This window comes from Microtus pennsylvanicus, chromosome 1 (assembly GCF_037038515.1).
Source record: "Microtus pennsylvanicus isolate mMicPen1 chromosome 1, mMicPen1.hap1, whole genome shotgun sequence".
NCBI classification, from domain to species: domain Eukaryota; kingdom Metazoa; phylum Chordata; class Mammalia; order Rodentia; family Cricetidae; genus Microtus; species Microtus pennsylvanicus.
Window position 1 is genome coordinate 135,437,953 of NC_134579.1, and position 21,750 is coordinate 135,459,702.

At 51.4% G+C, this 21,750-nt stretch overlaps 1 protein-coding gene across 4 annotated transcripts in view; it reads left to right on the plus strand.

The window, feature by feature from the left end:
• Sipa1l3 (signal induced proliferation associated 1 like 3) overlaps window positions 1–21,750 on the plus strand; it is a 205,307-nt gene that overhangs the window by 102,009 nt on the left and 81,548 nt on the right. For all 4 annotated transcript variants that reach the window (XM_075986135.1, XM_075986127.1, XM_075986144.1 and 1 more), the window contains 2 exons: window positions 14,758–16,583; window positions 18,535–18,665. In XM_075986135.1, coding sequence (XP_075842250.1) covers window positions 15,065–16,583; window positions 18,535–18,665 — 1,650 coding nt within the window. In that variant the 5' untranslated portion in view covers window positions 14,758–15,064. The remainder of the gene's footprint in view (window positions 1–14,757; window positions 16,584–18,534; window positions 18,666–21,750) is intronic.

Sequence of the window (21,750 nt, forward strand, 5' to 3'; positions counted from 1 at the left end):
TCCTGCTTCCATGTCTGGTGCTTGCTCACACTTCCCTACTATGATGGCGATGGCCTCTTAGCCCTCTGGAGAAAAGTAGCTAATACACTGGACACGGTGGCTCACACCTGTAATCCCAGCACTTCAGAGGTCAAGACAGGAGGATCAGAAGTTCAAGGTCATCCTCAGCTATCTAGGGAGTTCCAGGCCAACATCTGAGACAAAACACGAGAAAAGAAAAAAACCAACCCCCACACAAGTCATCAAATATATTGTTAAAACAGGTACATTTTACCACATGTGAATTGAACTCAGGACCTTTGGAAGAGCAGGCAGTGCTCTTAACTGCTGAGCCATCTCTCCAGCCCTTCAGTGATTAAATAAGAGTTACACACTGTCAAATGACATTTGTAATGAAATGGCCATGTGTGTGGCACTCTCTGCCCAGTGCTTTCCAGATTCATGTGACAGGCTCTGTCAGTGCTTTGTGGGTCCAGGCACCCAACTGCTTACAGATAGAAAGCAATCAGACCCAGGGCCCTTTGTTCCCACTCTTCTCACTTGCCCTTTCATCTGATGGGGTGATGGGACGCTGGGAGTCTAGAGAGGTCCACGTGCTGAGGTCCTCAGGCCATGTGCCTTCTCAGAGCAGACAGCAGTGTCCCAGATCCTAAAGACCGACCTTTGATGCAGGAACAGAGCAGCTGCAGGAGAGCCAGCCGGCTTCAGGGCTGTCTGTCATCCTCAGCCCAGCAGCTGGGGACAAGCCCCCTGCTGCTATCAGGAGCAGCAGAACACGGGGACCTGCTGTAGCGCAGCAGCTGTTGTGAAGATGGGGGGAATACGGTGAGCCACTGCTGGCGGTTCCCATATACACAGGACTGCAAACCATCTCTTTATACGGGGGAGGCTGGCCTTCCTGTTCCTGCTGCTGCTGCCCATTTCCCGCTCGTAGAGATCTTTAATAATCAAAAAGGAACTGGCTGGCCGGGTGTAGTGACACCTGTCTATAATCCCAGTGCTCAGGAGGCTGAGGCAACAGGATCACAAGTTCCAGTCCAGCCTGGGCTGCATAGCAAGACCCCGTCTTAGAAAGACAGAGAAGATGGCTGGCTAGCCTGCACATCTCCATCAGAATTTTGTGCTTACAAATAACAAACACGCTGGCACCATCTAGCCAAACAGGAAAGGTGTTTGATATGTTCCAGAAGTCCAGAGGTGGGTGACATCAGCAGCTCCACATGTGTGTCCCAGATACCAGCCCTCAATCCTGGCTTCTTCCTCATGTCCCTGGGTCCCAGAATGGCTTCCAGTGACATCTAGAATAGAGCCACATGCTTTCTTGCCTACAGGCATTGAGAGAGCACACGCACATCAGAGCCCCTTCCCCCTCGAGTGATAAATCCTTTCTGGCTACAATTGGTCCAGCTTAGGTCGTGTGTCCCTGCCAGTTGGCCAGTCAGATCAGAGAGGAACAACTTACCCTGTTGCCTTTGACCAATTAGAGCTGGGAAGTGGGGATTGAGCTACATCTCAGTGCCCACCACAGGGTAGAGACTCTCTGCTCTGTTCCTGCCTGGAGCTCACACACTCACAGATGGCATCAGGCTCAACAGATTTGGTGGCTCTTGAGAACAAAGCAGTGTGGTTTTCCTTTGAAGAAGTACTGTGCCCTGTGTCCTGCTCCTCCTGTGTGCCTCCTTCACCCTCCTATCCCCACAGGAAGAGCAGCAGAGACTTGCTACGCAGCTTGTCTGCTGCTAGAAAAAACGACTACCTCCTCCTGTCCCTGGGTAGATTGTCTTCCTTTTTTCTCAGTCCTTCCAGCCACTACTACCTCTTTTCAAAGTGTCTGTGGTACGGCTGTGGCTATCAGCTGGGTGTGGTGGTGCATGCCTTTAATCCCAGCACTGGGGAGGCCATGGCAGATGGATCTCTGTGAGTTCAAGGCTAGCCTGGTCTACAGAGTAAGGATAGCCTGGGCTATATAGAGAGACACTGTCTACAGACAAGCATAAGCTTCCAGAAATGGCCTTGGATTTGTACTTTCTGTTTTTCACCCAACAGCTTGTGTTTGAGAGCTGGCCACATTGTTACGTGTTCTCTGCCACATCTCACGTTTCTAGTCCCCTAGTTGAGGTACTGAGTTGTCCACAGATCCACACCACAGCAAAAAGTGCTTCACGTGTCCCCACGAATCTGTAAGGCCCAATTCAGGGTCACTACTGGCCTTGGGCCATGGACAGGTTGGTGGCAGGTGTTCATTCTCATTCTACCCAAGCTCCTGCCCATAAGACTGCCCCAGCCCACACTCCTCACTTTAACATCTGTATCTCCTAGGGCACCATGGCTGGTGGGTACGTGTGTCCGGTGTGTGCGCATCCACAGTGGAGTGTGTCCGTTCTTTGCTTGTGCTCACCTTGTCAGTACGTCCATCCCTTCACTGGGCCTGGAGCCTAGCAGACAAGCTGTGTGTGCTGCCAAGGGCAGAGCTGGAGAAGTTACCTTGGCTCTTTGCAGAAATCTAGAAGATCACAGATAATTGGAAATTGAGTTATTTATATATACTGTTGGAGTTTGGTTTTGCTTGGATTCAGATTGAAGTGGTGCCTTGGTTCTTTCCTCTTGAAGAAGGTATTTAATTTTAATTTTTAAAGGAGCCCACAGCTGAAGGATTTGAACTTTTAAAAGGGATTTTGGATTTTTTTTTATAGAGAGTGAATATTTTAAAGAAACTGAAATTTTAATGAGTTTGAATTTGTAAAGACTGTGGAACTTTAAAAATTATTCATGATTTTACCAGGCAGTGGTGATGCACACCTTTAATTCCAGCACTCGGGAGACAGAGGCAGGCAAATCTCTGAGTTCGAGGGTAGCTTGGTCTGCAGAACGAGTTCCAGGACAGTCAGGGCTGTTACACAAAGAAACCCTGACTCAAAGAAAAAAATCGTGATTTTAATGCGAAATCTTAGGAGTGAATTCGAAGGGAAGGGTAGTGGCTCAGTAGTGATGCATTTGTGTGTCGAGTTGACAAGGGGTCAGTTGTACTGACTGGTTTTGTGTGTCAGCTTGACACAAGCTACTGTCATCAGTGAAGAAGGAGCCTCGGTTGAGGAAATCCCTCCACGAGAACCAGCTGTGTGGCATTTTTTCAATTAGTGATCAATTGGGGGAGGGCCAAGCCCATGGTGGGTGGTGCCGTTCCTAGGTTGGTGGTCCTTGGTTCTATAAGAAAACAGGCTGAACAAGGCAGGGGAAGCAGGCTTGTAAGCAGCTCCCCTTCATAGCTCTGCATCAGCTCCTGCTTTCGGAATCCTGCCCTGCTTGAGTTGCTGTCCTGGCTTCCTCCAGTGATGGAGAGCAATGCTGACGTGTGAGCCACATAAACCCTTTTCTCCCCAGCTTGCTCTTTAGTCGTGGTGTTTCATTGCAGCAACAGAAACCCTAATTAAGACAAATTTGTGCCAGAAGTGGGGTGTGTGTGTCTGTGTGTCCACATCTATGAAGGAACCTCTGGCTGGGGAGGGGTATTGACAAGGAGAGGACTCAGCAAAGAAGCAGAAGGAATGGCAAGTTTCTCCAGACCCTGTGCTGGTGACCCTGATTCCAGACACCAACGGATTAATGCGTTCACACCCAAAGGTAATAAAGCGAGGTGTGTGCTTCAGAGCTGGTGGCTGAGCAAAGAGGAATTGGAATGCTTTGGGGAGTGCCTCCGGAGTGAACTCTGCCCTCACTCAGATCCGGCTCCAGGGTGCCCTCAAGCCATGGACAATGCCACTTTTAGTTATGGTGCAAGGCCAGGAAAGCTTAGCCATTAAGAACATTCTTAGTCAGTGGACTGGATTTGAACTCAGCTTTGCCTCTATCCACAGTGTAGCCTTCCTTATATAAGGTACTTTTGTTTGTGCCTCAGTTTCTCATATATGAAATGGGAATGGCAATAGTATCTCTCTAGAAGATTATATTGATCAAATGAGCCAGCACTGAACAGTGCTTAGAGCAGGGCCTGGTGGGAAGTGGGTCTCCTGCTGCCTGGGATTATCTCAGATGACCTCTGCGAGGAGGGTCACACAAGTAGGTGTGACTAGTTCCCTGGTGTTACTCTTCTCTGGCTGCTGTGTCTAAGGGGAAGCACCTGGTAGACAGGCAGCTCAGGAAGCCAATCAGGGCTGTCCCTGGACAGAACATGAGTTAGTGGATTGGCTAAACAGAGAAGAGTGGTGGAGTTAATACCCAAGCTTCCAGGGCTGGAGAGATGGCTCAGAGGTTAGGAGCATTGCCTGCTCTTCCAAAGGTCCTGAGTTCAATTCCCAGCAACCACATGGTGGCTCACAACCATCTGTAATGAGATCTGTGCCCTCTTCTGGCCTGCGGGCATATACACTGACAGAATATTGTATGCATAATAAATAAATAAATAATCCTTAAAAAAAAAAAAATACCCAAGCTTCCAGTGGCACATCCCTGTCAGCACAGATAAGGAAAAGAGAGTTTGAGGCTGGCCTGAGTTACCAGTAGTGGGACCCCCATCTTTGCAACAAGCAGAAGGCGCTGGGTGTGGTGGTGCACAACTTTCATTCCAGCTCACGAGGAGAGGCAGGTGAATCTGTGAATTCAAGGCTAGCCTGTTCTACCTAGTGAGTTTCAGGCCAACCAGGCGTATAATGAGACCCTGTCTCGGGGTAGGGGATAGTGGAAGAAAGGAAGGAAAGACAGAAAAGCCAAAACAGAAGCAGAGTTGCAGATTGGTGAGCCTTTGTGGTCAGAGGTGGTTTTCAAAGAGGGGACATACCAGGTCCTTTCTCCGTGTCCTGTGTTTTGTTCTCATCTTGTTAAACACACACAACCTTCTTGGAAACCAGGGAACTTTCTTTTTCTGGGAGTGGCACTTTCCGATGTGTCTCCGGTTCATCCAACTGTGTGTGTGTGTTGTGTGTGTGTCTGTGTCTGCAAAGCTCCTGCCTCTGGCTGGGAGGGGGTTGTTATTGACAAGGAAAGGACTCAGCAAAGAAGCAGAAGGAATGGAAAGTTTCTCCCGAGCCCATGCTGGTGACCCTGATTCCAGACACCAAGGGACCATAGTCAAGATTGTGGACTAGTAGTAGTAGTGGCAGTGTATGCCTTTAACCCGAACACTCGGAAAGCAGAGACTGGCGGGACTCTGAGTTCAAGGCCAGCCTGGGCTACAGAGCGAGTTCAGACTGGCTCTGTTCAGTCTTCCCAGCCTCTCTCTGAATGCATGTGTGTACTCTTTGCTGCAGGAGTGTTTATGGTCAGTGATGTGGGGCCATGCTCCATAAGCCATCAGGGGGCCAATGCTGTTGCTTTGCTTCCCTTTATAATCAATGCCATTAATACTTTTCTTTTACTCTAGTTATTTCTTTGGGATCAATTCCCAGAAGTAACATTACTGGTTCAGAGGGTAAGAGCATTTTTATTTTGGTTGCCACATTACCTGGAGAAAAGTTCCACTGAATGTACTTTGTGTGTGTGTGTGTGTGTGTGTGTGTGTGTGTTGTGCATCTTGCAGTCTGTCTTCTTCCATCTGGCCTGAGGCCCCCTCTCTGCAACACTGCCCAGGGGCAGAATGATACATAAACAGAGCAACCAGCTCTCAGGATCTGCTAGCCAGGCCAGTGGGCTGGAGAAGAAACTGTAACCTTCCAGAGCCTTCTGTGTATTGCTGCAGGCGTAGAGCTGGCATTCATGTTTCTGTCCTCCTGTCCTCCCTTGTGGTCTGTGCTCCCCTCCTTACTGTGGGGAGGAAAGCAGGAGCCCACCTCCCTTTTGAAGGTGGGTGGAGGTCCCTTCCTCTGTCCCCAGATGACCTGTGCTAAGTTGCTCTGAGACTGTTCTGAGACACAGCCCTAGTCTCCTGGCCTGCCCTGCCTCGTAAGTGCTCTTTCCCCAGAAGGTCTGGAGGTTTGAGTCCACACAGCCCCTGCCCATGATGGATGGGTGGGTGGGGGCTACAAAGGGAGTGGAAGCACTACCGGCCAAGGGCACTGTCTAGTGTAGTTTCACAAGTGTGCACCTCACACACCAGCCAGAACAGGTGCTTTTGCAGAACCAAACAAATCCTCAGGTCTCCAGAGACAGATCTAATGGCTGAGGTTAGATCTCAGGGGTTGGAGAGATGGTTCAACAGTGAAGGACGTTTACTGGTTAAGGTCTAGAAGACCCACCCAGATTTGCTTCCAAGCGCCCACAACTACCTTAAACAACAGTTCCAGGATATCTGAAATCTCTTGTACTCATAAAGTTATGCAGGCACATACACATACACACATATGTAGACGGAAGTTTCTGACCCATCCAGACCTTTGGACTCTCTGTGATCTTCAGTGGGTGGCTTGCTGCTTTGAGCCCCAGAGTTCTACTCTGTAAAGTGGGGGAGATAATAAGTCCCCCACAGAAGTGCCATGTAGGATCGGCAGAGGATAAAGACAACTCATTGATGAGAAACAAAGTAGGAAAGGGGGGAGATTGGTGCTGCTTGGGGGTCAGGACACCCCTGCTGTGAGAAGGCTTCTGGACTGGATGGAGCAGGCTGCAGCTGGACCTCAACTCCACAGATGTGGAGGGCAGGGCTTCTCCCACTGGTGACGTCTGGTGCTACCGAGTGGTGCTGCACTGCCGAGGGGTCACAGGACCGACCTGGAGTCAGCCAGACCCGGGTGTGGGTCCGCGCTCTTCCTCTCCCGTCCTGTGTCCATCTCGCCTGTTTTCCCTAGTTTGGGTGCATTTGCCTCAGTGCTCCCTTGATGGTAAATAGAGGCTGGAGCCCCAGGGGTTGCTGTCCTGTGCTCTGACAAGGATATGGCAGTCAGGGATCAGGGGCCACTTAGGATAAACCACTGTGGCAGGAGGCTACCTAAGAGTCAAGGCTCAGTTTAGGGTATGTCCAGCACCCCCTTCTCTCTGTTTTCTCCCCACAGAAGCCTTTCTGATCACTCTCCTGGGGTCTCCACTCACACCCCCAATATCCTCCCAGCACACAGCCATCCTCAGGTGAAGACTCCCCAGCCCAGCCCTCCCCCGCCCCCCAGGAACAGGATGGGGCTTGAACAGCTGTTTTTTTTACAAGGATTCCCTGGCTGTGTTTAATCAAGATTGTCAAATATTGATTTAATCTCCAGGCCCAACAGATGTGATCTTAGCAGGTTTCGGTGGCAATTAGCTAGAATTAGCTTGCAAGTCAGGCTCCATGCTGACGGGTCGCCATCTTCTGCCTAGGAGCCTAGCCTGGCCACAGGGGCAAGCCTCAAAGGGGGAACCCCTCAGTGTTTTATCTGTGGGAACCACCCACCCACTGTTGTGCCTTATGAGGGCAATGGAGATACTGGGCAGCAGTGAGAAGCAGCAGCCATGGACTCCTGTGCTGTAGTTTGCCTGTGAGCTTGCTAGTGAGACACCCACAGGCAGCCTGGAGCAGAGGCTCTGTCTCCTGACATGTAGTTACCCCAACAGGCTCTTCCTCCTGCCTTTGAGGCCTGTCTCTGCCATACCTCCCCCTTTCTAGGACATAGCTGTTGCTCCTGGGTGGGCTGCTCCTGACCGTGGCCAGGAAGCATCTCTTTCCAATTGTGCATCTCCGAGTCACATTTGCAGAGAGTGGGACTGTGTCCAGATTGGAACAAGATGTTCAAGCCACATGTGCTCTGGGGGAGGTGTGACACCTTCACTCACCCATCCGGTCCCACAGGTGCTCCAGGGGCTACCTCCCCACCCCAGGCTCAGGGCTCCTGGGAAAAGGGGCTTGCTATTCCTGTAATTCAAAAGGAGCCGTTACAAGGCTGCATTTGTTTTGCTTGATGTATGGGTACATCACCATGCAGTGAGTGTGCTGTGCCTTGACATAAGCAGATGTAGGACTGTGCTCAGACTGAAGCCGTATCCTCTTCTCCATCTTAAAGATAGGAGATGGAGGCAGAGAAAGGCTCCTCTTTGTCTGCCCGAGATCTAGCTAGTTTGGTGGCAGTCAGAGTGGAACTTGGGTGGTCTTCGCTTCAGTCTGCGATGCTCCAGCTGCTGTGCAAGGGAGACCTCCAAGAGCTAGCAGCATAAACTCTCAAGGCGTTGACTCTTTAGCTGTGTGTCTCTCTCTCTCCTTATGAGCCTCTAACTTATATGAACTCAACTGCACAAGAGAACAAAATAAAACAGAGATGTGGCAGTGTAAGCCTTTGAGTGAGCTCAGCCTCTGTGTGGTGGGGTCATCACCAGGCCTTAGGACTCACTGTGGTTTGGGTACCATGGCCCGAGAGCAAGGCTCATACAGGGACTGCCCAAGTGTGAACTAGTGAGTCTCCAGAGTTTGTTCCATTTTATACACTCTTGGTCAGCCCAGCGGGTGCTGAGATAAGGCGTGCACCACCACACGGGGCACATCAGCTTTAAAACAAGGGTGGCGTTAGCCCCTTGCTCCCAGCCTTGATCTGTGGATTAAATAGGCCCATACATAAAGCCCTTGACTTAACATGCTACAAGCATGCATTCGGGCTGTCAGCATGCAGTCAGTGCGCGCTCTCATTCCCAGTTTCGGGCTCATGGACATTTCGCGTTTCTCCTCCACTGCTCTGCCTCACTTTTGCTACAAGTGCTTCGTCCTTCCTGGACTGAGTCATCCAGGTTCACTCAGCCTATTCTCTGCTCACGCATATTAGGCCGTCGAGGCTCTTCTGTTAGCAGCCCTGTGAACACCCATGCACCTGCCTTGACATGCCGTGGTATAAAAATAAGAGAATGCACACCAAGAATTCCAGTGTGTGATTTTTATTCACGATTCCTCTTCCCCAAGGGAAAAGTCATGCCTATTAAACACCCTGAAAAGCAGGGCAGGTGACTAGAGCCGGGTGGAGTGGACTGGCTGTAGATACACACTGCCCTTTTCAGTTTAAACACACGAGTCCTCTGAGTTCTTTGGCACTGAATACAGAGCAGGTTTGCATGGTCAAGGCCTGGATCACTGTTGTGGGGTTAATGACTGTCTTTGCATCAACTCCTCCTAATGAGATTGGGGTACTTTAACATGGACCCTGGTATTGCTCAAACCTCCACTGAATCGGGCAACCAGGAAGAAACCCATCGCTCCACCTGGGACCACTAGGCTGTTGCTGCCTCTCCGTGTAGCCTCACAGCACACTTGACTTTCATTAGAGCAGAGTGGTCAAAGATGGGAGCCAAACTTCCATGGTTTGAGTCCTAACTGTGCTACCTGCCAAACGGGGTGCCCCATTTTTGAAATGGGTACAGTGGATGTCCCTACTGTGTGGAGTTGTACAGCAGGAAAGGATAGGACACACCTAACATCATGGCCCTATTTCTCCAACCAGGACTAGAGCCACCATCCCTGGCCCCCTAGTTAGGAAATAATTAGGTCTTCATTGCTCCCTTTAAATGTGATCTGGTCACTTGCCGCCCAGTAGGTCCTGCTGGCTGCCTTTTGCATCACCCTTTGCTGACACTGGGCCTACCCTGCCTTTCTCCCACTCACTCTTTCTCAGCCACCTTCTTGGCATGTGGTCCCAGGAGCCAAACTTGGTAATCTCATTCAGACACAATGTCGTGAGGAACATACAGAACCATGGGGAGGTCAGAGGAGCAAGAGTGAGTAAGGACCAGGAAAAGCTAAGCCAGTGTCCCAGAGTGACACTCTGTAGGCCCAGGTGTACTGTGAGCCTCCCATGGTTTCAAGATGCACCCCCTCCCCTCCCCCAAGTTCTGCCCCCCCTGCCCTGTTTCTATACTGGTGGGGGGAGCTCCCTTCAAAGCTTTCTGGAAGAATGGGAGTGCAAGTGGAGTCCAGAGTGCTTGGGACCAGAAAGCAGCAGTGGAATTTTCCATTTGTAGCATCATGTTGGCACATGGACCTTTAAAAATTAATAAATAAATAAGGGGGGCGGTCTCATGTCCCAGAATGGCCTTCAAGCCACGGATGTCCTTGCACTTCAGATGTTCTCTGTCTCTACCTCTAGGGCTAGGGTTAAAGATGTGCATCCCTGTGCCCACTTGGTACTTACAGTGTTTCAGATTTTCAGGTTTGGGGTGTTCAGCCTGGGAGGGCAGTGGTGATGGAGAAGCAGGAATGAGGTTGTGTCACTGCCAGCACTGGTCCATGGCACACCACTGTTGGAGCCTAGCCATTTGGTTTTTGGGCACATACCATGCTTCTCTCATAATTGGTTGCCCTATTGGGAAGACCTCAGTGTGTTTTAACATGGGACAACTCACCAAGCCCCAGAGGCTGTGGGCACCACTCAGCACAGCACAGAGATCCAGCTCCGTGCAGAGCCCCCAGCTTGTAGAAATCTGTGTGTTGACAGCAAGGTGTGATCTACAGTGTCCACAGAACTGGAAGCCAGATTCCATCAGGAGAACTCATCTGTCAGGAGTGCATGCCACAGCAAGTCAGGTTTCCAGCTAAGCCACCAGTTGTCCCACCCAGCCCCAGTGTGACCTCAGAGGGAAAAAAGTCTCCATCTGTGCAGTACCTGGGCCACATAACCCTCCATGAGCACAGCTCTGCACAGGCCATCCTGGGAAGCATCCCTGTATTCCGGAGCTAAAGCTTTAATGGTAGACTCAGTCCATAAATGAATATGAACAGGAACATTTCCACCTTGTGACACCCGCCAGTCACCAGAGGCTGCAACCCAACCTCTCTCCCCACGTTCAGCCTGCCCCTTGCTTTGTGGACAGTCATTGTAGTTTCTCAGTAATGCTCCTGTCTTAGTTAGGGTTTCTATTGCTGTGATGAAACCCCATGATCAAAGCAACTTGGGGAGGAAATGGTTTATTTCTCTCACCTCAGTTCATTATCAAAAACAGTGAGGGCAGGGACTCAAGCAGGGAAAGAGCCTGGAGGCAGGAGCTGGTGCAGAGGCCATGGAGCGAGCTGCTTACTGGTTTGCTCCTCATAGCTTGCTCAGCCGGCTTTTTTGTAGAATCAAAGACCCCCTAGCCCACCTACATTGAGCTGGGACCTCCCCCATTAATCACTAATTAAGAAAATGCCCTACAACCGGATCTTATGGAGGCACTTTCTCAGTTGAGGCTCCCTCCTCTCTAAATACTGTAGCTTCTGTCGAGTTGTCATAAAACTAGCAGGCATGGTGGTGCACCTCTATAATCCCAGTATTCCAGAGGACACTGAGGCAGGAGCATCACAAGTTCAAGGTTAGCCTGAGATACTTAGTGAAAGCCTGTCTAAAACAGGAGATGGAGGATGAAAGTTCAGGCCTGGGATGTGGCGCATCAGTGGAGTGCCTGCAAGGCTCAGCAGAAGCAAAGGGTTCACTAATAGACCAGAAACACAAGCACACGGCAGTGGTTCACCATGAAGAGCGAAGCCTGCCGTCTCTTCTTGTGGTACTAGGGTACACCGTCTCCCTTTCACAGATCGGAAGCCACTGAGGGAAATATGAAGCAGGGAGAAGCAGGGAGATGGGGGAACTCAGACACATGGGTTTCCTGAAATTCCTCCCAGAACTCTGCAGTGCACACTGGGTTTGTTGCTGTCACCCCTGCCGCTTTCGCGTTTTAGATGGGGAAAAATTGCATGACATTCTAGATTTCTGATTGCTTTGGAAAGCTGGGGTGACCCAGTAGTCTCGGCTCTCAGATTGGAGTGTCTGAGGACCATGCCCCTGGTGTGTAGTTCGCAATGAGCACCCCCACCCTCGCCCCTTTTGTCTTTCCTGTTTTCTCCCTGGGTCTGGCCTTTCCCCCTGTGCCATCTCTCAAGTTTCTCACGGAATGTTCCTGTACCCCTGACTCGTGGGCACCCACAGAAAACAGGCCATCTTGATCCCTCCCCTCCCTCTCCTACTTCTCCCCATCTCAGAGGCTGGTGTCTCTTCTGTTTGGGTCCATGAACCTGTTCCACAGGCCCCTCTTTGTTTTTCCCTGACGTTCACGCTGTACCTCTAAACATATGTTAGAAAACACCTACTACATGATTCATGAGCACACGGGGGCATCACTCTCTCACTAGACAAGCACTCTCGGGGTCTCTACCAGAGTAGCTATGCCCAGCCTCAGAGACTGTGGTGGTTTGAATAGAAATGGTCACATAGGCTTATATATTTTAATGCTTGGTCCTCAGGGAGTGATACTACTTGAGAGGGATTTAAGAGGTATGTATGGCCTTGTTGGAGTAGGTGTGGCTTTGTTGGGGTGAACTTTGAACTTTTAAAAGCCCAAGCTAGTCCCAGTGCCTCTCATCCTGCTGCTTTAGATCTGGATGTGGAACTCCCAGCCACCATGTCTTGGCTACCATGTCTTCCTGCAGGCCGTCGTGCTCCTGCCTTGATGACAATGGACTAACCCTCCGAAACTAAACCAGCCCAAATTAAATGCTTTCTTTTTATAAGAATTGCCATGCTCATGGTGTCTCTCCTCAGCACTAGAACACTGTCTAAGACAGGGTAAGAGACAGAAAAGTCACAGGTCACTCCAGCCCAGGTGCTCAACCCCCACACCTCCTATCCACCCCCCGACCCCCCCACCCCCGCACTGTGCTGTCTTGAATAAAGTCAGTCCTGCTAGCGGGAATAAGAGGCAGCTTCCTCTCCAGATAGTGAACTCTTTCTTTCGCTTCTTATCCAGCAGGGGGTTTTCATTCAAGGGAGAAACAAAGAGAGAAGTGGTTCTGGGGAGAGTTAGAAATGGGAACTCCTTCCCTGTGGCCTGTGGACCAGAGTGTGTCACAATGACGCCATTTCCAAACAGTGCCAGGTTATCCCCCACAGGAGTGTGGGTAAGGGACACAGTTGTGAGCCATGCAACTGACCTTACCACTCTAGAGCTGACAGCCCAGAGGTGGAGGCGGTCGGCAAACAGATACCGTACAAAAGAGATTCGGTTCATGGCAACTGCTAGAACAACAGGAAAAGAGCAGACTGGGTGACAGGCCTGGCAAGTAACATGGGTTGGAAGCACCCTGGAAAGGTGAGGAAGGCGCCACAGGTGTTTTCAGTAGTTAGGGGCCAGATCTATTGGCTTGTGGCCAGGAGAAGGAGTTTAGGTTTCTTTCAGAAGCAATATGGAGTCCTGGGAGGAAGGGGGCTCCGCAAGGAGGCTCTAAGATTGGACATGAGTGTCTTAACCACCCCAGTCACTGGGAACATTTACTTTGGCAGCTTCTCTCCAGGAGTTCTTTGGGGCTCTGTTTTGTCTGTGTCATTTTCCCTCCCCTCCTGGCATGAAGGCCCGATCAAGTAGGCTGTAGAGCAGGCAGGCAGTAAGTCTGCCCTCTGTGCACACGCAGTTCCATCAGCCTACAGGAAATACAGGGAAAGGGAGCATGCTAAACGGAACCACAGGGATCCCGAGGGTGGCCATCACACTGGACAGGGCTCTGGTCCTTGCTCAAGCGGTACAGTGGGACAAAGGAAGATGTCTGTGGTGGAGTGGGTGAGACAGGAAGAGCATCCGCCAGGCAGAGTGGGGCTCTTGTTTGGCTCCTCTTGAGCAAACCAACTCAACAAAGACCCTTTGAGATAGCAGAGACCAGGACCTGAGGCAGACAGTATCACTGGCTGATAAAGAATCCTGTGGGCTTTGGTGGATATGAAATGAGATGGTGGTGGTTCTTTCTTTCTTTCTTTCTTTCTTTCTTTCTTTCTTTCTTTCTTTCTTTCTTTCTTTCTTTCTTTCTCCTTTCCTTTCCTTTCCTTTCCTTTCCTCTGCTAGAGGTGTGAAGTGAAAAGTGTTTATGGATGGAATGATCTGGTGGCTGGTGGTTTACCCCAGTGGTAGAACACTTGCCTGACACATGGAGATTGATACCATCCCCAGGAGTACAGAAAGTAAAAATGAAATCGTTTTAAAAATGAAGAGGGGCCAGCAAAATGGCTCAGTGAGTAAAGGCACCTGCTGGCAAGTCTGATGGCCTGAGTTCAATTCCTGGGACCTACATATTGGAAAGAGAGAACTAACTCCCTCACCGTAGGTTCAATCCCTAGGATCCAAGTGGTAGAAGGAGAACTGATTCCATACTCCCACAGACCATCTGTAACCCCTACACATGCTCTCTGGCATTCAAGAGCAGACACAATAAATGAATGTTTTTAATACAGTAATGAAGGGGGGAAAAGGAGGTCTAAGAATGTAGTTCAGTGGTAGAGCGTACACCTAGGATGCATAGGTCTTAGTTTCTATTTATTTATTATGTATACAATATTCTATCTGTATGTGTGTCTGCAGGCCAGAAGAGGGCACCAGACCCCATTACAGATGGTTGTGAGCCACCATGTGGTTGCCAGGAATTGAACTCGGGACCTTTGGAAGAGCAGGCAATGCTCTTGACCACTGAGCCATCTCTCCAGCCCTAGGTCTTAGTTTCAATCCCCAGGACCAATAATAATGATGATGATGATGATGATGGCTGGATGAATGGATGAAACAAACAGGAAGGAACTAATGGAGCTGGAGCTAGTGATGGACGGGGCGGCCATCCCAGTCCCTTCTCTGCTTTGTATGTGATCAAAACTCTTGCTAGACACACCGGTGCCCTCCTATAATCCCAATGCTCAGGAGGAAGAGGCAGAAGAATTTCTACAAGTTCAAAACTACATAGCAGGACCATGTCTGAGGGAGGACGGGAGGGAGGGAAGAAGGAAGGAAGGGGAGGGCAGGCAGGCTCACTCCATAATCATCTTTTCAAATGAGTAAAGCTGGATCCTCCACCAAAAAAAGCCACATTTCCTGCCTTTGGGGGATAGAGTGTACTGGTCACGCCTCACTTTTCCCTTCCCTTCTCTTCTCTTGCAGCATGGCTGGGAAGATGCCCACCCCATCCACAGGCCATGGCCTGCAGCCACCGCTCTTTCTGCCCTTCTGAGCCCCTGCATCTGGAGCCCCCTGGATGACACCTGCCTCCTGACATTGCGCTTGCACTGCTGTCCACAGCGATGGTGAAGAACTGGACTCTACAGGCTCACAACCTTCAAGTGCACTTTCGGGGGCCAGCACCCTTTGTTCCAGGACTGGCAGGCCTAAACAATGGCTGAGGGCCAGTGGACCCCATAGCGTTGTACCACGACTTCCAGGGGCAGCAGCACTCTAGTGCCCAAGGACTATGACCACCTATCGACCTCTTCCTAATGATGGTGTGGACCTGGCAGCCAGCTGTGGGGCCAGGGGCACCGATATCCTCCCTGGGCCCCACCCTGGGGACTACATTCCCATGGGATTCTGGGCCCAGAATGGCAGTATGTCCCAGCCTCTTGGTGAGAGCCCAGCCATTGCCACCACCCGCCCTAGCCCCACCACCCCTGCGATGCCCAAGATGGGTGTGCGTGCCAGAGTGGCTGATTGGCCACCCAAGCGAGAAGCCTTGAGAGAGCAGAGCAATCCCAGCCCCTCACAGGACACAGATAGTGTAAAGTCCACCAAAGTGGCCCATTCCATGAGAAACGTACAGAATGGACAGCTCCCCTCCACTACTCCAGCTTCCTTAGGGTCCAGAGCTTTCCATCGACTCTCTAGGAGAAGGTCTAAAGATGTAGAATTCCAGGATGGGTGGCCCCGGTCCCCTGGCCGGGCCTTCCTTCCTCTGCGACATCGAAGCAGCAGCGAGATCACCCTCAGTGAGTGTGACGTGGAGGAACCTGGAGAGCCACGGGGGAGCCGGCACCCAGGGGTGCTGCCACTCTTCCGAGAGTATGGCAGCACATCCTCCATCGACGTGCAGGGTGTGCCAGAGCAGAGTTTCTTTGACATCCTCAATGAGTTCCGCAGCGAGCAGCCAGAGGCTCGTGGCTCCCAGAGCCTCAATGAGCTCCTGCGGGTGGATCCCGGCACCCTTCTCTCGGCGGGCAGCTGTGGAGCCAAGGGAGACGCCCGTAATGGCCAGCCTGCCAAAGATAGTCTCCAGACTCTGCAGCCCCTCAAGGAGAAGGAGAAGGCCCGGAAGAAACCTGCGTGGGGTCTGGGCAGTGGGGACACTGTAGATTCGTCCATCTTCAGGAAACTGAGGAGCAGTAAGCCTGAAGGGGAAATGGGGCGGCCTCTGGGAGAGACTGAGGAGGGCCGAAGCCCCCCGGAAGCCAGTAGACCTTGGGTCTGCCAGAAGAGCTTCGCCCATTTTGATGTGCAGAGCCTGCTGTTTGACCTCAATGAGGCAGCTGCCAACAGGGTGTCAGTGGCCCAGAGGCGCAACACCACCACAGGGGCCTCAGCGGCCTCAGCCGCCTCGGCCATGGTGACACTCCCAGCATCCCGGGCCCACAGCCTGGGGACTCTGGACCCAGCCTTCACCAGCACGGAGGATCTGAACTGCAAAGAGAACCTGGAGCAGGACCTGGGGGATGACAATAGCAATGACCTTCTTCTCAGCTGCCCACACTTCCGCAACGAGATCGGTGGGGAGCAAGAGCGCAACGTCAGCTTCTCCCGGGCCTCCATGGGCTCCCCAGGGGGCAACAGCGAGACCCACTTAACGGAGCCCACCTTGAGCATCCACCGCACAAATGCCAGCATCTCGGTGCTGGAGGTACCCAAGGAGCAGCAGAGGACACAGAGCCGGCCCAGGCAGTACAGCATCGAACATGTGGACCTGGGTGCTCGTTACTACCAGGACTACTTTGTGGGCAAAGGTGATGCGAGCGAGTGGCTGGGGCCCCAGCTTGTCTTTGAAGCACACCCACTCCTTAGTCATCTGACCCCGTCTCATTACTAAGGAAAACAGAGGCACCCTCGGTGCCTTGGAGGACATAGTCTAGCACTCAGCCCTAGTCTCAGGCCCCAGTGCCACCAAAAATAAATAAATGATTCTTGTCAGATGTAACAGTCAGCTAGGTTCTTCACGGGACTCAGGGTCTCCGGAGCTAATCTCAGAGTTAGACTGTGGGTTGGAGTGTCCTATCAGTCCTAACAAACTGATAGCTTGTTGACTGTGTGACACGGTTCACTCTGCAGATTGGCCTCATGGGAGAAAAGGGGTTGATTGTAGTGGATCCCATACTCCAACCAAAATGGCACTAAGACAAACAGTGAAGGGATAATGGAAGTTCCAGGTCCTGATGAGGACCATGAGGGTCCTTTTCAGTAGCACAGGATTCCAAGATGAAAAGGGCCATTCCTTGTTGGTTTTTAAAACTCACCTAGAAGCAGGATATGATAGTGCACATCTGTAATTCCAGCACTCGGGAGGCTGAGGCAGCTGGATCTTCAGTTTGAGGGAAGCCTGGGCTACATGGTGAAACCCTGCCTCAAAAGGGAAAGAAAGTAAAGGTGGGGCATGGTGATGCAGAGGTATATCCCAGCACTGAGGCTGAGACAGGAGGATTCCCAGTGTGAGGTCTACATACACACATAATAATATAGCAAGACCTGTCTACTCCCCACATTTTTTTCAAGTAGCCTTTCTAAAATTACTTCTTTGTAGCCGTGGAGGCCTGTGATGAATGTTTATTGAGCACTGACCATGTACTGGGATTTCTGAGATGCTAGGCATTATGCATAGGTGAAAAAAACCAACAACAAATTCTGTAGCCTCTTCAGGAGTAAACTCCCACCTTAGAGTGTAGTGTGCCATTCTGATTAGTTCCCACCCAGTATTTTGTGTTAGCCTTGGTGCACCTTCACCCAGGTGCATCTGAAAACAGGGACTGTCGGTTAAATATACAGAATGCCAGGGTGAGGACAAGAAGCAGTTATCTGCTGTGTTCTTGAATTTTTGCTGATAACATCATAGAAGCTTGGAACAGGAGTCACACAGGATGCTGTGTGTTCCACCACCACCACCACCACCCCCAAAAAAACCTACTAGAGTTGGATATCAGAAAGAATTGTTTCCTGGTAGGATTCTCAGTGGCTTGTCCAGGAAAAAGTGGGGAGCAGAGACCTGGCTCATTTATGGCTGTCACCCTCAGTATTTCCATTACCCAGGTCTGTAGCAGCATGGTCAGCTGCGGGCATGACTTAGGGATCTGTGTCAGGGCCCCGAACAAATGGGAGGCCCTGGGCTGCTAATGGCCAGCGTTTAAGCTGTGTGCTTACTGTGCGCCAGCCTGGTGCTGTGCTAACTCAATTAATCCTCACATTGCTGAGTTAAGCCCATTTGACTGCTAAGAATCCCATCATGTGACCTGACTGGAGCCTTATATCTAATCTCAACCCCGAATTTGTGCTGGCAGGAGACTCCCTAGGCTCGGGGCTTAACTACTTCACAACAACTAATGGGAGCTAAACCAGGCAAGCCGTTAACAGAGCCAGGATTAATCTCAGTGGCCCTGGCTTGGTGACCCGCTGTGTACTGTATGAAGCCTTTCACGCTGTCTCACTCCCACACACCAGCTCTAAACCATGAGCCTCTGGGTTCCTGTTTGTCAGATGAGCGTGCTGACACTCAGAAAAGGCTGTGGCTTTTCTGGCACCGAAAGCCAGGCTGTGATCAAACTTTTAGGGTTTCTCCATCGGCCTTGGATTCTTGGGCTTTGTGTGAGACTGCACCCAACCCCTTATCCTCCCTCTGCACCAGACTGCCGTGGCCTGTGCCCTCTCCTTCCGGACATCTGACCATCTTTCCCTGGTCTCCCTTTGCAGAGCATGCCAATTACTTCGGTGTGGATGAAAAACTGGGGCCCGTGGCAGTGAGCATCAAGCGGGAGAAGCTGGAGGATCACAAGGACCACGGACCTCAGTACCAGTACAGGATCATCTTCCGGACTCGAGAGGTAGGGCCCAGCACAATGTGCCTGCTGGATAAATAAGAACCGTAATCCCCTCCCATTTCCATGTCCTGATTCTACCAGGTTCCAGACCAAGGACATCCTTGCTATGTCTCCTAAGAGGCCCAGTAATGTGATCTTGTGAGTCTTTCCATTTTACAGAGGAGAAACTAAGACTCAGAAATCACACAGGTTGCAGCACTAAGAAGCCAGGCCAAGAGCTGAATCTGGCAGGTGACATCGAAGTTCAGGATCACAAAATCTTTTCCCAAGAGATTGACTCCAATGAACATAAGGAAAAAAGGTGTGGTTGAGGGGTCAAACCTCAGTCTAGTAGGGCCTGGGGCATCACAACAAGCTCTGCCATCTTGCTAAGCAGCTTTCACCACTACCAACCAACCTCCATTCTGAGCAGAGAATCCCACTGTCCTACCCAGCCATCCCTGTATTACAGGCCAGCTCCAGCAACCGAGGAAGGCACAGTGATGTACCCCACACCAATTCAGAAATGTATTTCTGGCTGGCTTCAAGTCACAGAGATTTCACTGATCTCTAACTGTATAGGTCAGGGATAGAACCTGCTATAGGCAGACTGACCTGGTCTTCTGCAAAACTGCAGAACTTTTTTTATTTTAATTTATGTGCATTGTGTGAGCCACCATGTAGGTGCTAAGAATTGAATATGGGTCCTCTGGAAGAATAGCCACTTTTCTTAACCGCTGAGCTATCTCTCCAGCCCCAAGACTGCAGAACTTGACGCCTCTTCTGCTCAGCTCAGCTGACTTGGCCTCCATTTTGTAATGAATGCCATTCTCTTGTCCAGCAAGCTGTCTTCAGTCCTGGGCAAAGGCACTACTGTCCAAATCTTCTAGGTAGTACTAGCTTTCCATACAGAAGGATGATTCATGCCTGCAGGATCCCTGATTGGCTCTGTGTGGATCCCACACCTACACCTTGGGCCAGGCACTGACGGGTGGGTCAGAGAGGGTGAGAGAGATAGGCAGCCAGATCTAGGACACGCTCCACCTTAGGGCTAGAGCCACCGCCCTGGTGCTGAGATTGACAGTTGCATGGGAGCTGCCCAAAAGGAAGAGGAGAAGGAGGAGGTCCTCAGTGGGAATGGTGGGGTGGTTTTCTTTTGTTTTGAGCCTAAGCTGGCCTCCAGCTGATCATGTGTCTCAAACTGGCCTTGAGCAGCTCCTGCCTCCACTCTCTGAATACTGACGTAGCGGGCATGCACTGCCACATCCGACAGAAAGGTGGTTTTAGCTTGTCTTGCTCCTTGCCTCTGAGTTTAGTCCCCTACAGGACAAAACAGGTTAGCAGCAGCGATGCAGTGATGGCACCTTCTGGAAGAACCATGGAAAAGCAGCATTTCCAGAGAGGCCACCGCCAGCTGACACAGCCCACACGCTGGGGATCCCTGGCATAAAAACTCAGCAGGCTACCACTGCCAGGGACTGTACTCTGAGTTTGGGGCCGGCCGAGTGTTTGAGCTCATCCTGGCAGGCAGATGAGGCGCTGAGGACGAGTGCCCCACCCGCAGAGGCTTTCAACTGGATGACACATGGCTTCTGGCAGCTGAGGAGAGTGGGCCCCAAAATCACATGCCAGGCTGCAGGCAGTCCTTGACCTGTGTCCTAGGCAGCCTTTCTTTCTGCTCATCTTTCTGGCCAGTTGAATGCCCAAGGCAGCTTGTGAGGGGACAGCTTCTCCAGCTTCAGAGTTCTTTAGGACACGTGGGCAATTGCTGGTGCAATGACAAGCCGTGTGTACTCAGCAAGATGCATATTCTGTGACAGGCCGTGTGTACTCAGTGAGATGCATATTCTGTGACAGGCCGTGTGTACTCAGTGAGATGCATATTCTGTGACAGGCCGTGTGTACTCAGTGAGATGCATATTCTGTGACAGGCCGTGTGTACTCAGTGAGATGCATATTCTGTGACAGGCCGTGTGTACTCAGCAAGATGCATATTCTGTGACAGGCCATGTGTACTCAGCAAGATGCATATTCTGTGACAGGCCGTGTGTACTCAGTGAGATGCATATTCTTATATTCTTGCAGTGGCAATGGCGGCAAACAGACTTAGCACTGCAGTGCCAGGCCCGCGCTCTGCCTAGGCTGGCGAGCTCACACCAGTCTCTAGTCTTGCCAGCTGTCTGATGGCAGTACTCTTGTCCTCGTTTGTGGCAAAGCGGATACAGAGCAGTTAGGACCCTCTAGTGAGAGACAGGGCCTGTCTCTCGGTCCATCGTCCTCAGGCCACCCCACTCAGCTACCTCAGGGAGTCACCTGACTCAGTTTAGACCCCCCTCCCCCACACTGGACCTGTTCATGGTGTCAGAATTCAGCTGACTTACACGTGCCTGCGGTGCCCATGGAGGTCAGAGAAGACGTTGAAGCCCCAGACACCACCATGCCTGGCACACACAGTGAGGGCTCTTAACCACTAAGCCTTTCTCTCCAGCCCTGGGATGATATGACAGTACATCCCCTGAACTCAGGGTCAGGGCACTCCAGTACTTTTTCAGCAGGTCGGGGTATGGCTTTTCTGCTTTGGTCCTGTTTGGTAATTGGAAACGGCTCCGTGCCACCCTGACCTCATGGGCCTCAGATCTGTGATGCACTCATCACACCAAGACTTACCACACGTCATCACTGCACAGCCCCATGCTGGGCTTTGGGGGTGTAGTAGTGACCAAGGCAGCAGGGTAGCTTGAAGACTGCTCCCGTGGGGATGGCAGTGCTACACAAGACAGCTTCATGTCCCTTACCCATGCCAGGGTACATAGTGATAAGGTGGAAGACATAGCAGGAAAACGGGTGACTGGGGAGGAGATAGATCTTCAGACAGGATGGCCAATGGAGGTGTGTCTAAAATACCCGAGACCTCAGGGAGCCGGAGCTGGGGTGGTCCTCACAGCTTGGAAGACTGAAGCAGATAACATCAGTTCAAGTCCAGCCTGGGCTTCAGTATGAGCTGTCTGCCCTCCATCCCCACTCCCCCCCCCCCCCCCGGTCACATACACGCTGCACAAACCTTTGTCTGCCCCCACCTACAGACCACTAGCCCTGGGCTTGGGTCTTT